This window comes from Nelumbo nucifera, chromosome 4 (assembly GCF_055504915.1).
Source record: "Nelumbo nucifera cultivar China Antique chromosome 4, China Antique-T2T, whole genome shotgun sequence".
Lineage (NCBI taxonomy): Eukaryota > Viridiplantae > Streptophyta > Magnoliopsida > Proteales > Nelumbonaceae > Nelumbo > Nelumbo nucifera.
Genome location: NC_142652.1, coordinates 92,193,157 through 92,210,827, shown reverse-complemented (window position 1 = coordinate 92,210,827; position 17,671 = coordinate 92,193,157). Strand labels below are relative to the sequence as shown.

Genomic DNA, 17,671 nt, shown 5'->3' with positions numbered 1-17,671 from the left:
CTAACAAAACAAAAGTGATATCCATAAAATGATTATCTCCAAAGTCCAAACTACAGAACCAAGCTTGTAGAATGGCTCCTTTTTAGAGTAAAGAATCACTATTTGAAAAAGATAAGATTTTGATCATTTTGCTTCATGGAATTGTAAACTTTTGACATGTAGCCCCTAATTGCTTCATGAAATTGTAATAAGATCAGCTTTTGATCCATTGAAGTTCAAATAAACTGTTGTTAAAAGTATAACATGAAATTTGAATTATCAATTAAAAACATAACAAATATGATGAAAATGGAATAATGCTTTGGATGAGGTCTTGAAATGAACACAACAAAGCAAATACTAAGAACTAATCTAGAAATAAAAGCATCACATCTCAGACATCTAATATAATATGAAAATTGATTGAAATAATGAAGAAAAATTTGAGAATCAAATCAGCCAATGGAATGGTTTATAACATTCAGCCTCGGAGTTGAGTAAGCACATGCACTTACCTTAATACAAAGTATCAACATCGGAGATGATAGATGCAACTACCATTTGGTGGTTCAGAGATCGGAGAAGGGGGTGTTGCGGCAAACCGATGATAGTGAATGCTCGAGCTGTGGTTCGGTGATCCAAAGACTGGGTGGAGTGGTTGAGGGGTGTTGCGGCAGACCGACGATAGTGAACTCTCAAGTTTGAGGTTCAGTGGTTTCAAAAATCATAGGAGATTAAGCAGGGATTTGAGAAGGAGAACAGATTCTAGACTATAGAGACCAAGTGGAGTAGTTACTACGACTAGAATGCTGGAGCTCGATTAACCAGAGAAGGGGGTTTTGCGGTTGTGCGGCAGCATTGTGGTGCACCGATGGTAGTGAGTCTAAAAGCTCTAAAGACTTACTTTGTTAGAACTTAGAAACAATAACTAGAAGGCTAGAATTGATTATTGAATGATCTTTTTGGAGGGAAGAAAATAGTGATGTTTGGATAGACTTCTACTTTTTGTACTTTTAAAAATATCAAAGTATAAAGTACATAAAATACTTTTACTTTGTTATTTTTTCTTTGAAATTCGTTTGGGTAAAAAATTTGAAAAGTATGCTTTCCAAAACAAAAGTACCATTTTCTGTTTGGTAAAAGCATGCTCATTTGTACTTCCAATGACGGTTTCCAGTGGTTTCGGGGTTTGAGACTAATGATGGTAATCTGATTCTAGCAGTGGCAAGAGGAGGTTAGGTCGAGAGTTTTATCGAAGGGTGGTCACATGTGACCACTTGTTTGCACGAAAACAAAAGCACAATTTGTCCAAAAACACAAAGTATAAAAGTTGGCTTTGAACTTTTGGGATTTCTCATACTTTTAAAAGTATGAAAGCAAAAAGTATAAAGTACACAATACAAACAGTATGTCGTGTTTTTCGTACTTTTATACTTTCAAAGTACAAAAGTACTTTATAAAAGTCTATCCAAGCAGGGTCTAATTAAGGGATTAAATATTATATATATATATATATATATATAATACTCGAATAGGCTTGTGAGTCCATTGAGCCTAGTATTCAGACTCTTGAGTACCGAATCGTTTCACCATTCGAGTTACTCGAACTTGACCATCAACAAGTCGAATTTGGGTATTCATCGAGTCGAATTCAAGTGGCTCACGAATAGTATTGAATCGCTTACAACCCTACATGCTGGGTTTTGTTTTGAATGAAAAAAGACTCACTTCTTTTGCTAAAAAAAGCTACGTAAGGGTTAGGGATTTAGGCCATGTTTGGGAGTATTTGTATTAAAAATAAGTGCTTAAAAACAAGTGCTTATTCAAATAAGCACTTATTTGCATTTGGCACCCAACTTTTTCAAGTGCTTATTACAAATTTCTTAAACCACCCCTACTGTTCTTGACAATTGATATTGTCATTAAGTGCTAAAAAAATGAAATGTCAAATTTACCCTCCACTATTCCTAAATTTTTCAAAATAAAACCCAAATTTCAAGAAGATAAGAAGCCTTTCATATTCATCTTCACCTCTGTCTCTGTTTCCGTCTTCATCTCTACCTTAGTCTTCATCTTCGTCTCCATCTCTATTTCTGTCTTCATCTCCGCCTTTGCCTCCATCTCCGTTTTTCTGTCTCCTGCCTCCATCTTTGTTGTCCGTCCTAGAGCATAATCTCTTCTTGTTGACTTATTATCATTGTAATTTTAAATCTAAATCGATTTATCTTGCTGCAATGGTTTTCGTTTGGATCAACAACATAGCCCAAATTTGTATGAACCCATTTACAAACATTATGGTTCTTGTGATACACATTGTCCCTCGTCGGTCTTGAGAAGAGCACTGGGAACAGAAAAGGCTAAGATAGACATAGACTTTTTGATGTTTAGAGTAGAAAATGGAATTTCGATAAAAAGAAAGAGAACGAGGAGACAAAAGAAGGGGACACATAGGTGAAACTGAAGAGGAATGAAGCAATACCATGGATGAGGATTCTTGAAAGTAAAACCCACTAAATACTCCCAATTTAAAGAGAGATTTTTCGTCATCAAAGACCACTTTTCTCATCTCTCTCTTTTCTATCAACTGGTTGTTGTAGCAGAGGCGACACTAGTAACAGATGTTAAGAGACAAGATGATGACCCGCCTTTTGTGGGAGTTAACATCAGTAGGTATTGACGTTTCCAACCTCTTATCTCTGACGGCCCTGGTTTTGTTCCTACAGTTACAGAAGATCACCCACATTTGCCTCTATGGTGCTAAAAACTGGCATTATTTGAGCTCTTTCTCTCACCAAGATCAAATCTACATACCTTGGTTTTGGTCTTCTACAATTCTTTGGTGGCCTGAAACTTACATACCCATATCAAAATTTCTCGAAAACTTCAACTTTGCCAGCAACAATAGCGTACGGATCGGCACCTCCTCCGTCGTCGTTGACTATTCCCTTTTACAGGCTACAAGCTTTAGAGAGGGCAAATTGAAAAGGGCATTGTCAACCATAAAAGGGTAAGTTAGGGATTTTTGAAAAATATAATAGTCACGTGATGTCACATGTGAACGGTTTAGGTATTGTCAAAAAAGTAGGGGTGGTGCAAGACAATAGTTAAATAGTAAGGGTATAGTTAGTCAATTAGCTACAGTAGGGATAGTTTAAGAAATTTGCCCTTTTAAAAAAGAAGCACTTATTTCATATTGGGCGTTTGGTAGTCTATTTATCCAATAAGCACTTAAATAAGCATTTGTGACTGTTTTGCCATTCATTTTCATTCGAATTTTATAAAAGCACTTTTTATAAAAGTATTTTTACAAAAACACTTTTATAATAGCAATTTTATGAAATCACTTTTACGAAAGTAATTTTATAAAAATACTTTTATGAAAGCACTAACTAAGGATAATTTTGAAAGAAAAACATTGAATAAGTGCTTATTGTATAAACACTTAAAAAAGTTGAAAATTTGGGCTTAAAAAATAAGCCATTATTTTTAAAATAAATACTTATTTCAGACTTATTTCCCAAATACCAACAAGTGCTTAACAGTGTGGTCTGACCCAAATAAGTACTTATTTCGAATTTTAGGCACTCCCAAACATAGCCTTAGACCCTGCCTAACATCGAAGATTCAGGCTCAAACTACGTAAGGGTTAGATTTAGCTTAACATGAGGAAAAATTCAGGCCCAGCCCGTGTGAAATTGTGGCTAACGTCGCTACGCCCGCGTGTCTGCGGATTTGATCTCGCGACTCTGGAACCGTGGCAGGGTTGGCGGGCGACCGACTAACTCCATAGCAAGTGTCTGTCCGTAAAGAGTAGTATACAAAACCTCAGCCCTTCCCCCGACGCCGCTTCTCTCTCTTGGTCGGTCTGTAAAGAACAGAGAAGGATACCATGCCGCGAACCAGTACTGTGGAGTGCCCTGGTTGCCCTCCAATCAGAGCCTTAACTTTCGATGTGCTTGGCCTGGTTAAAGGTGTGTGCAGGCGCGGTGTGGAGAGAGAGAGAGAGAGAGAGAGTAAAAAATCTTTCTAATACTAACACTTCTCGTCATTTATTCTCTTTGTGGTAGCAGTTGTTGAATCTCGTGGGAAACAAGGAATTCCAAAGGTGATCGAGAGATGGGGCGAACCCGATTCTTCACGCTGCGTGCTTGCTGCTTCCATCAACGACCGTAAAGACGACCCGGTTTGTTGCTCTTTGCCTTGAACAATCTTGACTTTGCATAGCTAGTTCTGCTGATTAATGGAGACCCTATCCCTATTCTTGGAAATTGAGTTTGAATGAAGTGTTCAGAGCTATTTGTTTAATTCGGCGCAAATTGTTAATATTTCGGAACGCTTTTGCAGTTGCTGGCTGTTGCAAGGAAAAATGGTCTGGTGAGTTTCTTCCTGAATGGAAGTTCGTTTTTTTTTTTTCAGATTTGTACTTTAGTCGTGCTCTTTCCCCACTTTTGTCTTGAGGCATTTTTGAGTTCATAGGAGGTGATTTTTGGTAATGAGTTTCAACTACAGATTGAAGTTCTTAATCCTTTAAATGGGGATGCACTTGTTACAATAACCAAAGGTGGTGATGGAGGTCTTCATGTTCCTGAAGATGACCCTATCGCGGGACTGCATTTACTTAAGAAAGGGAGATTGGAGTCATCATCCAGGTATTAATTTTGAGTTTCTAACAGTTTCTGATTCTTGAACAGAACTTACCATCACACTGATAAAAAAAGCAATTACTATCAATTCCAATATGATGATGGAACAATGTTCTTTTGTGTTGATATCAATTCCAGGGGCGTGGTACTTAAACTTTTTTATTATTATTATTTTTTTATTGTTATGGGTTGTATTATAATCTGTTTATCTAGGTAATTATTCATGCTCCTCTTAACTGATTTTTGTATTGGACTATACATTTTGCAATCATCATATAGAGTAATAGCATTTAAGATGCTTAACATCTAAATGTCTAGATTGTAGACTCCAAAGGCCTCTCTTTAAGCCTAAATCTTAAAACTTGATTGGCTATAGCTTAAAACTTGATTAGTTCAAGCCTAAATCTTCCCCCAAGAAACTAAGCCTTCTTGAGGATTCAAGGCAAAATGCAGCGGAACAATGGCTTAGTCAGAATACTCAGCTGTTAATTAGGTGATTGATCAATATGATCAACTTGAATATTAACCAGCAATATGAGAGTTGAGGTAAAATGGGTTAGTAGGTCTGCTAATTCTTTGGCTGATGCTTTAGCCAAACAGGGGGTTTCTAGGGAAGATCTTTTTTGTGCTTCTTTGTGAGTTGTTATTAATTTGGAAATCTGTACTTAACTAGCCCGGAGAGGTTTTAACTTGTGCCTTTCCTTGGGGAATTTGTACTATTGTCTATTGCTGATTAATAAAATTATTTCAATTATAAAAAAAATATGATCAACTTGGATATGATTAACCTACTACTGAATGATGAACTGTAGATTTAAACAAAATAACAGAGTAAGCACAAGGGCTGTAGGGGTTAGCGGTTAAATAAGATAGAACAATAAATACAAGTAACTGCTAGAAAGTAAATAACAACCGAAAGTAAGTAGAACAATTGAATATAGAAGCTGCTAAGCAGGTTAGTGGAATGAATAGTTAAATAAAGATTTAACAATAAATTCAAATAACTATTGAAGTGTAAAGGTAATTGAAAGGTAAATGAGCTAAGGTGTAAATGGCAGTTGCACAAGATGTGTGTGTCAATTCTTGTAGCTGGAGATCAGCCATGAGATGGTAGCTGTGAGAAGGACTAACTACTAGAAATGAAAACTTGAGATTCAAGCAATTGATGATAAATAAAATAAAAAGAATTGCTATAGGAATCTCAAGAACAATTTAAATGTTGAACATAGATAGTGTAGTTGAATAATAAATAAAGCAATGATTATAAATAACTGCAGAAATGTAAAAGAAAAGTAGTTAAATGTTAGTGGTTAGTAGTTGGTGAAAGTTAGTAAACAATAAAGCACTTAAACTGTTAATCAAAGATTTTTTTTTTAGCGAAATTAATCAAAGATGTTAGTGCAGTTAGTAGGGTTAGTAAAGTTAGTAGTTTATTAACTGCACCAAGATATTTGTGTTTTGCAATTCAAAAGAAAATAAACAAAGTAATGTGCAATAACTGCAAGATCTTCAAATATTCAAGTTTGAGTAGTTAGCAAAAGAGTTGGTAAATATTAGTAGCAAAGTAACTGCTGAAACTTGAAAAGTAAAGAAAAGATAAAGCAAAGAAAGCACAACGAAAGGCACACAACTAAACAAACAGCTAAAATCCCAAGTGCTAGCAACACCTTTCACTATAGGTTTTTCAAGGCTCCTACAACCTTGGATAGGCTTCTGAGTGCTACCCAAACTTGGAAAAACTTCATGGGTGCTTGCCGAACCTGACATAGTAGATCTTCAAGGTCTCTACCAAACCTTAAATGGGATTCAACCTAAAACACCTCCTACGCTCAAAGATATTACAAGTATAGCAGGACTCAAAGCCTCTAAAATAGGCAAGTATAAGAAGATATAACACAACAACTATTCAGTTGCAAGAGTATAAATTTGAGATGATCATTTCAGTGAAGAGACTCTCAATAGATGGGTGAGAATGTATGAGCCCTATGGCTTCTCAGCTTTACTCACCTCTAAAAACTATTGAAACTCAAAAATCTCTTCAAAGAAGATAAAGACTTTTGCTAATTTACTGTCTACAAAAAAACTAAAGATTTTGTACACTAATAACTTAGGTTTTCTTTTTTTCTTCTTCTTCTTGTTCTTGAATCAAGCTAGAGACCTCTATTTATGGAGGTTTGGAGAGCAAGTGACCATTTTCTAGTCATTGGAGGTGTCTTACTAAACACAATAATGATTCAAAATATCTCCAACATGATAGAAGGTTTGTCAAAGATAACAATAGCCATTTAAGCCTTCAAATGGTCAAATTTCTTTGAAGTAATTGACTACTATATTCTTATAGTTGCCTACTAGACAAAGGGAGGAATCTTTTTTCTCCTTCGATTGACTGACTCTTCCTATTCAGTTGACTGATGCCTAGTTTAACTTGGTCTGTCAAGGTTAGTTGAATACACTCAGACAGGGCATTCCTATGCCTTGATTGTTACAGGTAGTTGACTATGCATTTTGAAATTGCTCCCAACGGCCATCATCCCCCTAGTATTTCATGTGGCTTTGCTTAAGAAACACATTGGGGAAGTAGTCTCTAGCTTCTCCTAGTTACCAAAATTTTTCAAAGGCAAGCTCCTGGTAGAACCAAAGGAAATCATTGGATTTGGACAAGTTAAGAATGGCAACTCAGTGGTGACTGAAGCCTTGGTGACTTGGACAGACCTACCAGAGGAAGATGCCACTTAGGAAAATTTTGATCAGCTGTAGAAAGAGTTTGGTGACAATGACCTTGAGAACAAGGTCCAACTCAAAAGGGGAAGTGATGATAGAAATGGGCCAGTGAACCAGGACCTGAACTGGCCCGTGCCCTCCCCTGTTACCTTCAGTGGCCCAACCAAGCCCTTGCACAAGCACCTGATGCACCCATACAAACAAGTTTATGCACGCCAGCCATGTCAGGCACGTCAGTAGTTAGTTGCGCTAGTGTCAGATGGTGATCCAAACCTGTAACCACTTATAAATAGGCTTGAATAGAATAACAGCGCATGAACTTTGGCAATTATAATCTTCTTCTTTCTCTTGTCTATTTTTCTAAATTTCTAAGGAGGAAGAGTTCCCCTTGAAGAGGATTCCTGGATAGGTGGTTCCTATCAGGGGGACTATTCAAGCTGAGTTTCAAGCTATTCTACAGGGGACACAACTTGCTAGAGAGCTGAACATTGATAGACTGCTAATTGAAGGGGATTCTAAGCTGATAATTGGTTGGCTAAGCAATGTGGATACTGTTGTTTGGGCCTATAGGGAAGCCATGAAATGATTCAAATGGTTGACCTCCAATATGACAATAAGAATTCATTGGGAAAGAAGGTCGGCTAATGGAATAGCTGACTCTTTAGTTAAGCAAGGGGTGCATAGGGATAATCTTTTCTGGGATAAGGTGGCGCTTTTTATGAGGTTGCGTCTCGTGACTCCCCTTGAAATGTCTTTTGTATATTTTGATTATGATGTTCTATTAATAAAATCCTTTTCTATTGTTCATAAAAAAAAGAAAGAAATTAGATTTTGGATTGTATTCTAGTGCATCCAGAATTTATTTATGTCCAAAGAACCTCATTTAGTTCTGATTTCTGGTCTACATAGGAAATGGTTTAAGATGTAATCTAATTATTTTTAAGATTGCTGGTTGTTTAGTTTTCAGTTTTATTTTCTGGGGTGGGGTGGTTTCTCATCACCTGTTCTTCTCTTCTAAAATAAATTTTCTATACTATAAAAGAAGTTAAAACCGTACTAAGGTTTTCCTTGTAATCCTCTCTGGTAATTGTAGTTGATTAAAATGTGTTTGCAACATTGCTAACATGTACGAAGGTGGTAGATACTCCATTTTTTTAGTAAATCGGGGTAGCTCTTGTATAACTGGCATTTTCTTGATTCCATTTGCATTGTTCATGAGTTGTAATTATTTGTTTAATCTACTTCCTGTTTCCAGGTTATTCACATTGCTAACATGTACGAAGAAAGGAAATGCAAGCCTGAAGTCCATTGGAATTACTAATTCACTTTCAGGGTCTTTGTGTACTTCTCCAAAAACATGGAGTATATCTGCAGTTGGTGAGATTTTTTGTTCTGCTGTGGATGGAAGCGAAAACCATGCGTTATTTGGAGGGTGAGTTCTGAATTGTATAAGTGTTTTGTTTGCATCACTATGACTTTTGTCTCCTAATTTAAGCTTGAGGAACTTGTCCATCGAAATTCTGGAGTACACCCTAAGAGGATTGTTGTATTTTATCCAATTCTGAGGGGGAACAGTGGTTTCTGTTTTTTTTTTAAATTCAGGAAGGGGGTTGAAATTAATGTCTGGGACCTTGACAAGTCTAGTAAGATTTGGACTGCAAGATCTGTGAGCATTTCTTCTTTATCTTGCTTTTCTTTTCTTCTTCACTTTCATCATTGCACACAATTTTTCATTACTTTCTTCAAGCTATTAAATGTGAAGTTTAGTTTGTTATATTTTGGTCTCTGTGAAGCCTCCAAAAAACAGCCTTGATATATTCACTCCAACTTGGTTTACTGCTGCAACGTTCCTTGATAAAGAGGATCATCGTAAAATTGTAGCTGGGACAAACAATCATCAGGTAATATGCTCATCAATTTTTCTTTACCCTTGGGAACTTTTTTTTTTTTGTGAAGACCTTTCAGTGTTGTGGGAACACTTTTTTGACAACTCTTGGGTGCATTTAAGTTTCCCAATCATAGAAATGTTATTTTCACCTTAAGCAATTTGTAGGTATTAAGTAATAATTTCATTTTTATCAACATAAATGCTAGGGTCCTCCAAGCTCGAGCACCTACCACAAAAAAGGATTAAGTAATTGAAAAATTTCAGCAGTTCATTTTCTTTTGCTTTTTGAGTGTATGTTATGTAGTTAGATTGGTTGTGGTTGCTTTGTTTCAGAGATGGTTTCTACCAGTTTACCTAAACTGAGGGCGTTTTGTACATATTTACTTTAGGGGTGTAAATGATATTTGAAAATCCGAGTTTGAATTCAAAAAATACTGTAATCGAATTCGAATTCGAATGTTATAAACGATTTAATTCGAATATGACATATTTACCATTTAATTAGTCGAATCAAATTCGAATTTGCCTCGATCTGATTCGATAAAAAATTGAATTCAAATAGAATAATAATATTATATATATAAATATATTATGTGTTAATTATCATTGATTCTAGTTCTTACACGTATCCTATCCTACACCTATACCTGAATACCTACCTACAAAAAGTAGTAAGTGTTTTATGCTGCTATACCTGTCACCTTATTCTTTTGCTTGTAAGAAAATACATCATTTCAACTCTCAATAACCACCACATCCCTTTTTCTCTTGAGTCTTGATCTCAAATCTCAACAAATCCTACTGCCCTTGTATTTCCTCTTTTCATTTTTCGATGAAACCACTTTCGTCTATCTTTTCTCCTCTCATCTTTACCTTCTTCCTCTGTTGCAGTTCTGATAAAACCTGAACTCTTCAATCTCTCATTTTTGTTCTACCTCTATGCTTAATTGTTGAAAGACTCAAAACTGAATCGGAGATACAGAATAGGGACTGGTTGCTCTAAGGATGATCTTATTGTTAAAATAAGAAGCAAGGGACATACAGAATGCCGGCATTTAAAACTTCATGGAGGCCATTAACGTGCCAGGGAAGATCACAACTTGGTTGTTCTGGGTTTTTTATTTTTCTTTTGTGTTTTCTATTTTGTACAATCGAATTCGAATATGGCCTGATTCGATTCGAATTCGACCCATTTACAGGCATAATGTACTTCATGTCCATCTTTTAATAAAATTGGATTGTTATTTATCAAAAGAAAGTGCCATTGTGTTACTCTTGACTTGTTACTTTGTTCTCTTCTCACACGGTAGATAGAAGTTCATCCACTAAAAATGCCCTAGTTAAACTTCTTCAGAAGCTTTTGTCCAATTGTGGATTCTGATAACATTTATTAATTTCCATCCGTCACAGGTTCGCCTTTATGACATATCTGCACAGAGAAGACCTATAATTTCATTTAATTTCAGGGAGTCCCCAATTAAAGCTGTCACAGAAGATTTGGATGGCTATACCATCTATTTAGGAACTGGCTCTGGTGACCTTGCTTCTATTGACATGCGCACAGGTATCTTTTATCATATGTGACATTCCCTGTATGGTATCACTAATTCTGTCTTGCTATGTACCACATATTTGTTAGGGTATATTGCTGAGACTTCCCCTGAAGTTTCGGAATCATACTGTGAAGTTTTCTATTAGCAATCAACATAGTTTTCAAGGCATCAAGATGAGGCTAGGTGACAGGGTGGTGCCTTGTCACCTAGTTTTCAAGCCATCAAGGCATCGTCTAGGTGATGGACTTTTTAAGTCCTAGGGTAGTTTCCTTGGTTCCATAATAATATAGAAAATCAACATATTCATAAGAAAAAGAAGAAAGAAAAGAAAATTCAAAAAATATGGAGGCTGAACCCCTATTTTATTATAGGAAAAGAAGAAAAGAAAAAGTGGAAGAAGAAGATAATGTGTTGATTAGACAAAATTTTAAGTTCTTCCTTACTTATTGGTTCAGGTTTTGAAGTCTTTGAGGGTTAAGTACAACATTTAGCTATGTTTGTGTTGATTAAACCCTAACAAATAAGAAAATAGTAAAAAGAATTAGTATATAAACACACAAAATGAATTCTTTAGTTTAATAATGTCTATTTTATAATTATAATCTCAAAAAATTAAGAATATAAAAGTATTTTATGACTCAATGTATAAAACTGATTGGCAATTAGGCGAGGTGAGCCTCCAAGGGTGCCTTGTTGCTAGGCGTTGCCTTGACAACTATGTGGCAGTCAAATCTCCTGATGTTTCTGACATAGTGGGATTTACACCTTTTCCATTATGTTGACGTTAAAATTATAACAGAAAAATGCTGATGTCATTCTCTAAACTTTTTTAAATGCCAAGGTTGCCCTTAAGTAAGACCGTTATCTTCAATATAGATTCTTGCTCTGGTCTCCTTCTTTCTTCTTGTAGGCAGTGAACAACTACAATAGCAATCAATAGAGAGAAATTTTGGACATGATATGAGGGTAAACTTCAGGGTATGAATATTGATTCTCTCTCTTCTTCTAAGCAGTGAGCAATAGCAATCAATTAGGGGTGGCAATGGGTAGGTTGGGTTGGGTTTGGTGTGTGTTGAGTACCAACCCACCCATACTGACCCACTAACCCATTTGCCACTCAGGTTACCCATTTTGACCCTCTAACTCAAATTAGACCTTTTTTGGAGAGGTAAAAAGTTCTGCTGCGACCTCTCTTTCTCTTATATATAATAAGAAATAAAACAGATGCAATGACCATAATACCTCTGATGCTTATATCGGAAATGGAAGGGTAGCATTAATAAAAAACAATAAACCAGTAACTATATGACTATAACAGCAGCCGAAACTGAAATAAGCAGTAAAACATATCTGAACTGATCTCTCAACAATGTGCAAGTAAAATTGGTTACATTGCCATTTGCAAAATAATAAAGTTCATGCTGTGCAGTATAAGCTACAAATGCTCAATATTATTGTCTTCAGGGTGCTCAATGTCATTCATGCTTTGGTGAACTGTCTGAATACGGAGGATAATTTTTTGTTTTTATTTACATTCATTTTTTTCAGGTTCCTATTTATGACATGCTTTATCCTGGCATTGCTTATCCTTTTTTTGGTTATTAGTGGTAAGTTTCAGTTTGACAAATAACTAATCATGGTGTTTTTGTTTTTTAGGGAAATTGCTGGGATGCTTTGTAGGAAAGTGTTCTGGAAGTATTAGATCCATAGCTAGACATCCAGAGCTCCCGGTGATTGCTTCATGTGGTAAGAACCATAGATGTGCTTGGAGGTTAAGGCTATTTTTGGTTAAAATTTTGCTCCAAAGAGTCGTTATTATTTTTTGATAAATAAATGGAACCTTTTATTAATTTGGAAATATTAGCACATACAAGCAACCCTTGGAGAGGCGCGAGCTGCGATCTCTCCACTAAGGAAGAAAACAAAAAACAATAAGTTGCAGTTGTGCCCAATACAAAACTTCCCTAGCTGCCCCTTGCTTGGCTAGACAGTCCACCATAGCATTTTCTGATCTCCCCACCCATTGTATTCTTAGGTCCATGTTTCTTGTCAGCACCTTAAACTTTTTAATTTCATTCCTGAAGCACCAAACTACTGACTCTGGGTCCCGCAACCAGCTTATTACGGCCTTTGAGCTGTTCCACCCCTAATTGAGCTGCAAACTGTAGACCTTGCAGGGCAGCAAACAATTCTGCTCTAGTAGAGTCTCCCACTCCTAAAGGACCTGAGAAGATAAGTATCACATTCCCAACTTCATTCCTCAATACCCCACCTAACCCAGAAAGGCCTGGGTTTCCTAGACTGCTTCTGTCAAAATTCAACTTCAAGAAGCCTGCAGGAGGTGATGACCAGCTTGTTCTCACTTTAGTCTTGGAAGAGGAACAACTTGCCACTGCTGCCCAATTCCTCCAAATGTCATTAAAGGAGAATTGGTGGAACAAGTCCAAAGATTTCAGCCAATGAATCATCCTAACCAAGACACAGTCTAGCATTCCTTTCTTCCCAAATTGTCCATATCAATGCATCTCTTGCACACCTCCACATGATTTACCCCTTTTCTGCTGCCAAACAAAAGTAGAGGGATCAAAAAACATTCTTAAATCTGCTGGCAAGTTCCAACTGCTCCCAAACAAAGAGAGTAGTCAATCCCATAACTCTGCTGTAGGAACAAGAAATTATCAAATGATAACAGTCCTCACTCTGAGCTCTGCAAAGGATGCACTAGTTGGGGGAAATACAGAGAAAAGGTCTTCTCTTTTGTAGATTGTCCAAGGTATTTACTTTCCCATAGTACACTTCCCAGCGAAAAGCCAAAATCTTAGGGGGAACAGATCTGCACCAAATTTCCTTAACAGGGAAGGCCTGTTGAGGGTTAGAACAGCAAAGGGATTTGAAAAAAGAAGCACAAGAGAAGAATCTTTTTGATCGAGGTGCCCAAATTCTTTTGTCAGGTTCAGAGGGGTTCAAACAAACTTTCTCAAGAAGGCAGAGTAAACTGACTAAGCATCCAATCTCCAAAGAGTCATTATTCGAACAATGACTCTTGAGCAAAATTATTTTTTTGATCAGTGAGAAAATTTTATTTTATTAATTGAAAAGAGAGAGTTCAGTACAAAGTGATAAAAGATTGCCAACCCAAACGACTAAAACAATTATAGCAAAGCCCAAAAAAGTTGCTGTCTCATGACCCCCTGTTTAGCAAGGGTATCAGCCATCCCATTGGCAGTCCTAACCCACTTAAATTCAGTATTTAGTTCCTTAGAGATACTTTTGACTTCCCTAAAGGCATGCTTGAAAGTCAACGGAACATTTTTTGGAACTCCACGGAACATGATTGCTACATCTTGCACATGAAAATTATCTTAGAATCCTCTTCCACCTCCACTTGTTGGTATCCTAGTTGTTTTGCTAATTGAAATCCTTTCAACAATGCACATAATTTTGCTTTAAAAGAATTTCCAACTCCAATAGGTCCTCAATATAAGGCCAACACCCTGCCTTCGGAATTTATGACGACACCTCCTTGTTAGAATGTTAGAGTGATGTTCGGCTGATAAGAGTTCTTATTAGCTCATTCTTATGTTTAACTTATCTTGTAACTGGGCTTGTGTTAATGGGCCTAATCCTGTTTAATGATTTAAGTCATCTGGGTGTCCCATCACTAATCAGGGGCATCCCAGTAATTTCTTGTACCTTGTACTATATTCATCTATAAATAAAGAACTGGTCGACTGGCTAGTACAGGTCGACATTCTCTTCTTTTCTGTCATTCTCTTTTCTTCCTTGCTACTTCGAGTATAGCTCTTCAGATTACATGGTATCAGAGCATTAGCTCCTTCCTGGTTTCAGCAGGCGCACTCTCTTCTCTTGCTGTTTTTTCATCTTCTCTCTTCCTTTTCTGGGTTGCTGCAGTGAAGACCTAGGAGTGTAAGAGAGTAAAGTAAGTTCGAACCTAGGGTTTCTCTTGGTTGTAGGACTCAAGGGAAGTAAGACCAGAAGTAGATGTCCTACTAGATTATCTCCAGCAAATAGTAGCTATTGGGCTACTAAGAGAGGTCTGTATAGGACAGACCTAGTTGAGGACTGATTTCAGTAGTCCTAGCACTAGCCGAAAGAGGGAGAGCTTCCTCTACAGTTGCAGCTTCGTGCTCCAGCAAGACTTGCGCAGAACAAGTGGTAAAGACTTAGCCTTCTCTACAGTTGCAGCTTCGTGCCCCAGCAAGACTTGGGCAGAACTGTGGTAACTTTAGTTACAGATTCTCTTCAGGTCGGTTATCAGTCCTACTTTGTGAACTTCAGTTACTGCACTGCACAGTTACTTCAGGTTGCACAACAAGCCCTAACTGAAGTAACTTTAGTTACTAGCACTATGAACTGGTTCAGTTACAGCCCTGTACTTGCTACTTTGGCTAGTCCTAAACAGCACTGCACAGTACCCGAACTGTGAACACTTCTACCAGCACGGTGAACACTGTGACCACTTCGGCCAGTCCTAAACAGAATCACCTACAGCACTGTGAACAACTCTTGGACTGAAGTCAAGATGTCCTCACTATCCGGTGAAGTTTCCTCTAGAGATAACAGACCTGTTACAAGGTCCTCAAACCTGGAAAACCCTAATCTGCACAGCTTGCAGATTACAAGTGTGCTGCTAGATGAGTATAACTTCAGAGAGTGGTCTGTCTCAGCAATGCTGTTCATTACCTCTCGTGACCTCACAGGCTATTTGGATGGAGACAAGAAACAACCAGAAATTGGCAGTCCTGAATACACCGTGTGGCGTAAGGAAAATGCCACAGTCATGTCTTGGTTGCTGGCCTCTATGACTCCTAGGGTGGCCAGAACTGTTCATCACTTCCCCACAGCTGCTAAAATTTGGGAGAAAGTATCTAAGACATATGGCTAGAAAAAGAACAATGCTAGAATCTACAGGTTGAACCAAGACATTGCAGCCCTAAGGCAAGGAGACATGTCCGTGGCAACCTACTTTACAACACTGGAAGGCCTCTGGGAAGAGCTTGACCACCATTTGATTTTGGATTGGGAAAATGCTAATGATAAGGGGAGGCATGATAAGCAGATTGAGGAGGGCAGAGCCTTCAAGTTTCTGGCGGGTCTTGACCCTGTATATGAAGGTATAAGGTCACAGATTCTAGGGAGAGATGAATTACCTGAGCTTCACCATGTCTACTACCTGGTGAGGAATGAAGAAGTAAGGAGAAAGGAGATGCAAGTTGACTCCCAGACACAGTCAACAGAACAACCTGGAGAACACTCAGCCCTAGTCTCCACTAAGGGGAATAGATTTTCAGACAAGAAGTCACTCAAGTGTACACATTGTGGTGGTGAGAAACACACAAAGGAGAAATGTTGGGTCCTGTACCCTCATCTGAAGCCAGCTGCTCTGAGAAAGGACAAAAGGCAACAGAAGGGCCACACAGCAAGTGGGAATCTTGCCACCAACAACAGTAGTGACAACTCACAGAGTATTCAGACAGTGTCATCTTCCACCGCAAGGCAGGCTGCCGACTCCTCTGGACCAAGTACTTTGGGCTTCACAGCTAGTGAGGTAGAGGTTCTCAGTCGGGCATTAGCCCGTTTGAAGAACAATTCTTTAGCTTCCACCTCTCTTGCCAAATCAGGTACAACTTCTGCATTTAGTGCATCTAGTTCCATTAATTCTACCTCTTGGGTGATTGATTCCGGAGCCACTGACCATATGACACATATGTCCTCCTTATTCTCCACATATCATTTGTTGTCTGGCCAGGATAAGATGAGAGTAGCTGATGGGTCCCTCTCCACCATCTCTGGAAAGGGGGTGGTTGACCTAAGCAAGGATCTCTCTCTTAAATCAATCCTACATGTTCCTAGTCTTACCTCAAATCTGTTGTCTGTTTCAAAGCTTACAAAAAACTTGAACTGCAGTATAACTTTCTTTCCTTCTCATTGTGTCTTCCAGGACAGATTGACGAGGAGAACGATTGGGAGTGGTCATGAGTATGGGGGCCTCTACTACTTTGATGAAGATGTCAGCTCAGCCATGCAAGCTTCTACTACTAGTCCGGAGAGTGTGGAGTCAATAGCTAGGCTGCACTTGTGGCATGCTAGGCTAGGTCATTTGTCATTTTCTTCCTTAGCAATGTTGTTTCCCGAATTATGTAAGGGCATTTCGAGTCAGAGTTTAATTTGTGATGTGTGTCAAATGTCAAAACAATGTAGATCAATGTATCCAATTTCTAGTAATGAAATTCAAGCCCCTTTTGACTTGGTTCATTCTGATGTTTGGGGTCCTTCACCCATTGTTTCCATTGATGGCTTCCGTTACTTCATCAGTTTTATTGACCATTATTCTCGGTGCACTTGGATTTATCTGTTGAAAGGACGTGAAGAAGTTCCCCGGATAACTATGATGTTTTGCAAGATGGTTGAAACACAATTTGATAAAAAGATCAAGCAATTCCGTTCAGACAATGCAGCTGAATACTTTGAAAGATCCCTGAACTCATTCATGGAAGATGCAGGCATGTTACATCAATCATCGTGTGCTTACACCCCTCAGCAAAATGGGGTCGCTGAGCGCAAGAACAGACATCTATTGGAGACAGCTCGAGCCCTTCTTTTCCAGCACAATGTGCCCAAGCAATATTGGTCTCAAGCTGTTCTCACTGCATCATACCTGATAAATCGGATGCCATCTAAGGTACTGGGTATGAAGACCCCTTTCTCTGTTTTGTGTCCCACTCTTCCAGAATTTCCTCTTCCCCCGCGGGTTTTTGGTTGTACATGCTTCATACATGTGAAAGATCCAAAGAAGACCAAGCTGGATCTTAAGGCTACAAAGGGAATATTTTTGGGGTACTCTCCTACGCAGAAGGGGTATAAGT

General features: G+C 38.0%; 1 protein-coding gene across 4 annotated transcripts in view; it reads left to right on the top strand.

Moving 5' to 3' along the window:
* Window positions 1-3,658: 3,658 nt before the first annotated feature.
* Window positions 3,659-17,671, top strand: part of LOC104611188 (Transducin/WD40 repeat-like superfamily protein) — a 35,748-nt gene continuing 21,735 nt past the window's right edge. For all 4 annotated transcript variants that reach the window (XM_010278170.3, XM_088903340.1, XM_010278152.3 and 1 more), the window contains exons 1-9: window positions 3,659-3,950; window positions 4,050-4,162; window positions 4,324-4,353; window positions 4,489-4,628; window positions 8,599-8,775; window positions 8,946-9,009; window positions 9,137-9,244; window positions 10,642-10,795; window positions 12,441-12,530. In XM_010278170.3, coding sequence (XP_010276472.1) covers window positions 3,869-3,950; window positions 4,050-4,162; window positions 4,324-4,353; window positions 4,489-4,628; window positions 8,599-8,775; window positions 8,946-9,009; window positions 9,137-9,244; window positions 10,642-10,795; window positions 12,441-12,530 — 958 coding nt within the window. In that variant the 5' untranslated portion in view covers window positions 3,659-3,868. The remainder of the gene's footprint in view (window positions 3,951-4,049; window positions 4,163-4,323; window positions 4,354-4,488; window positions 4,629-8,598; window positions 8,776-8,945; window positions 9,010-9,136; window positions 9,245-10,641; window positions 10,796-12,440; window positions 12,531-17,671) is intronic.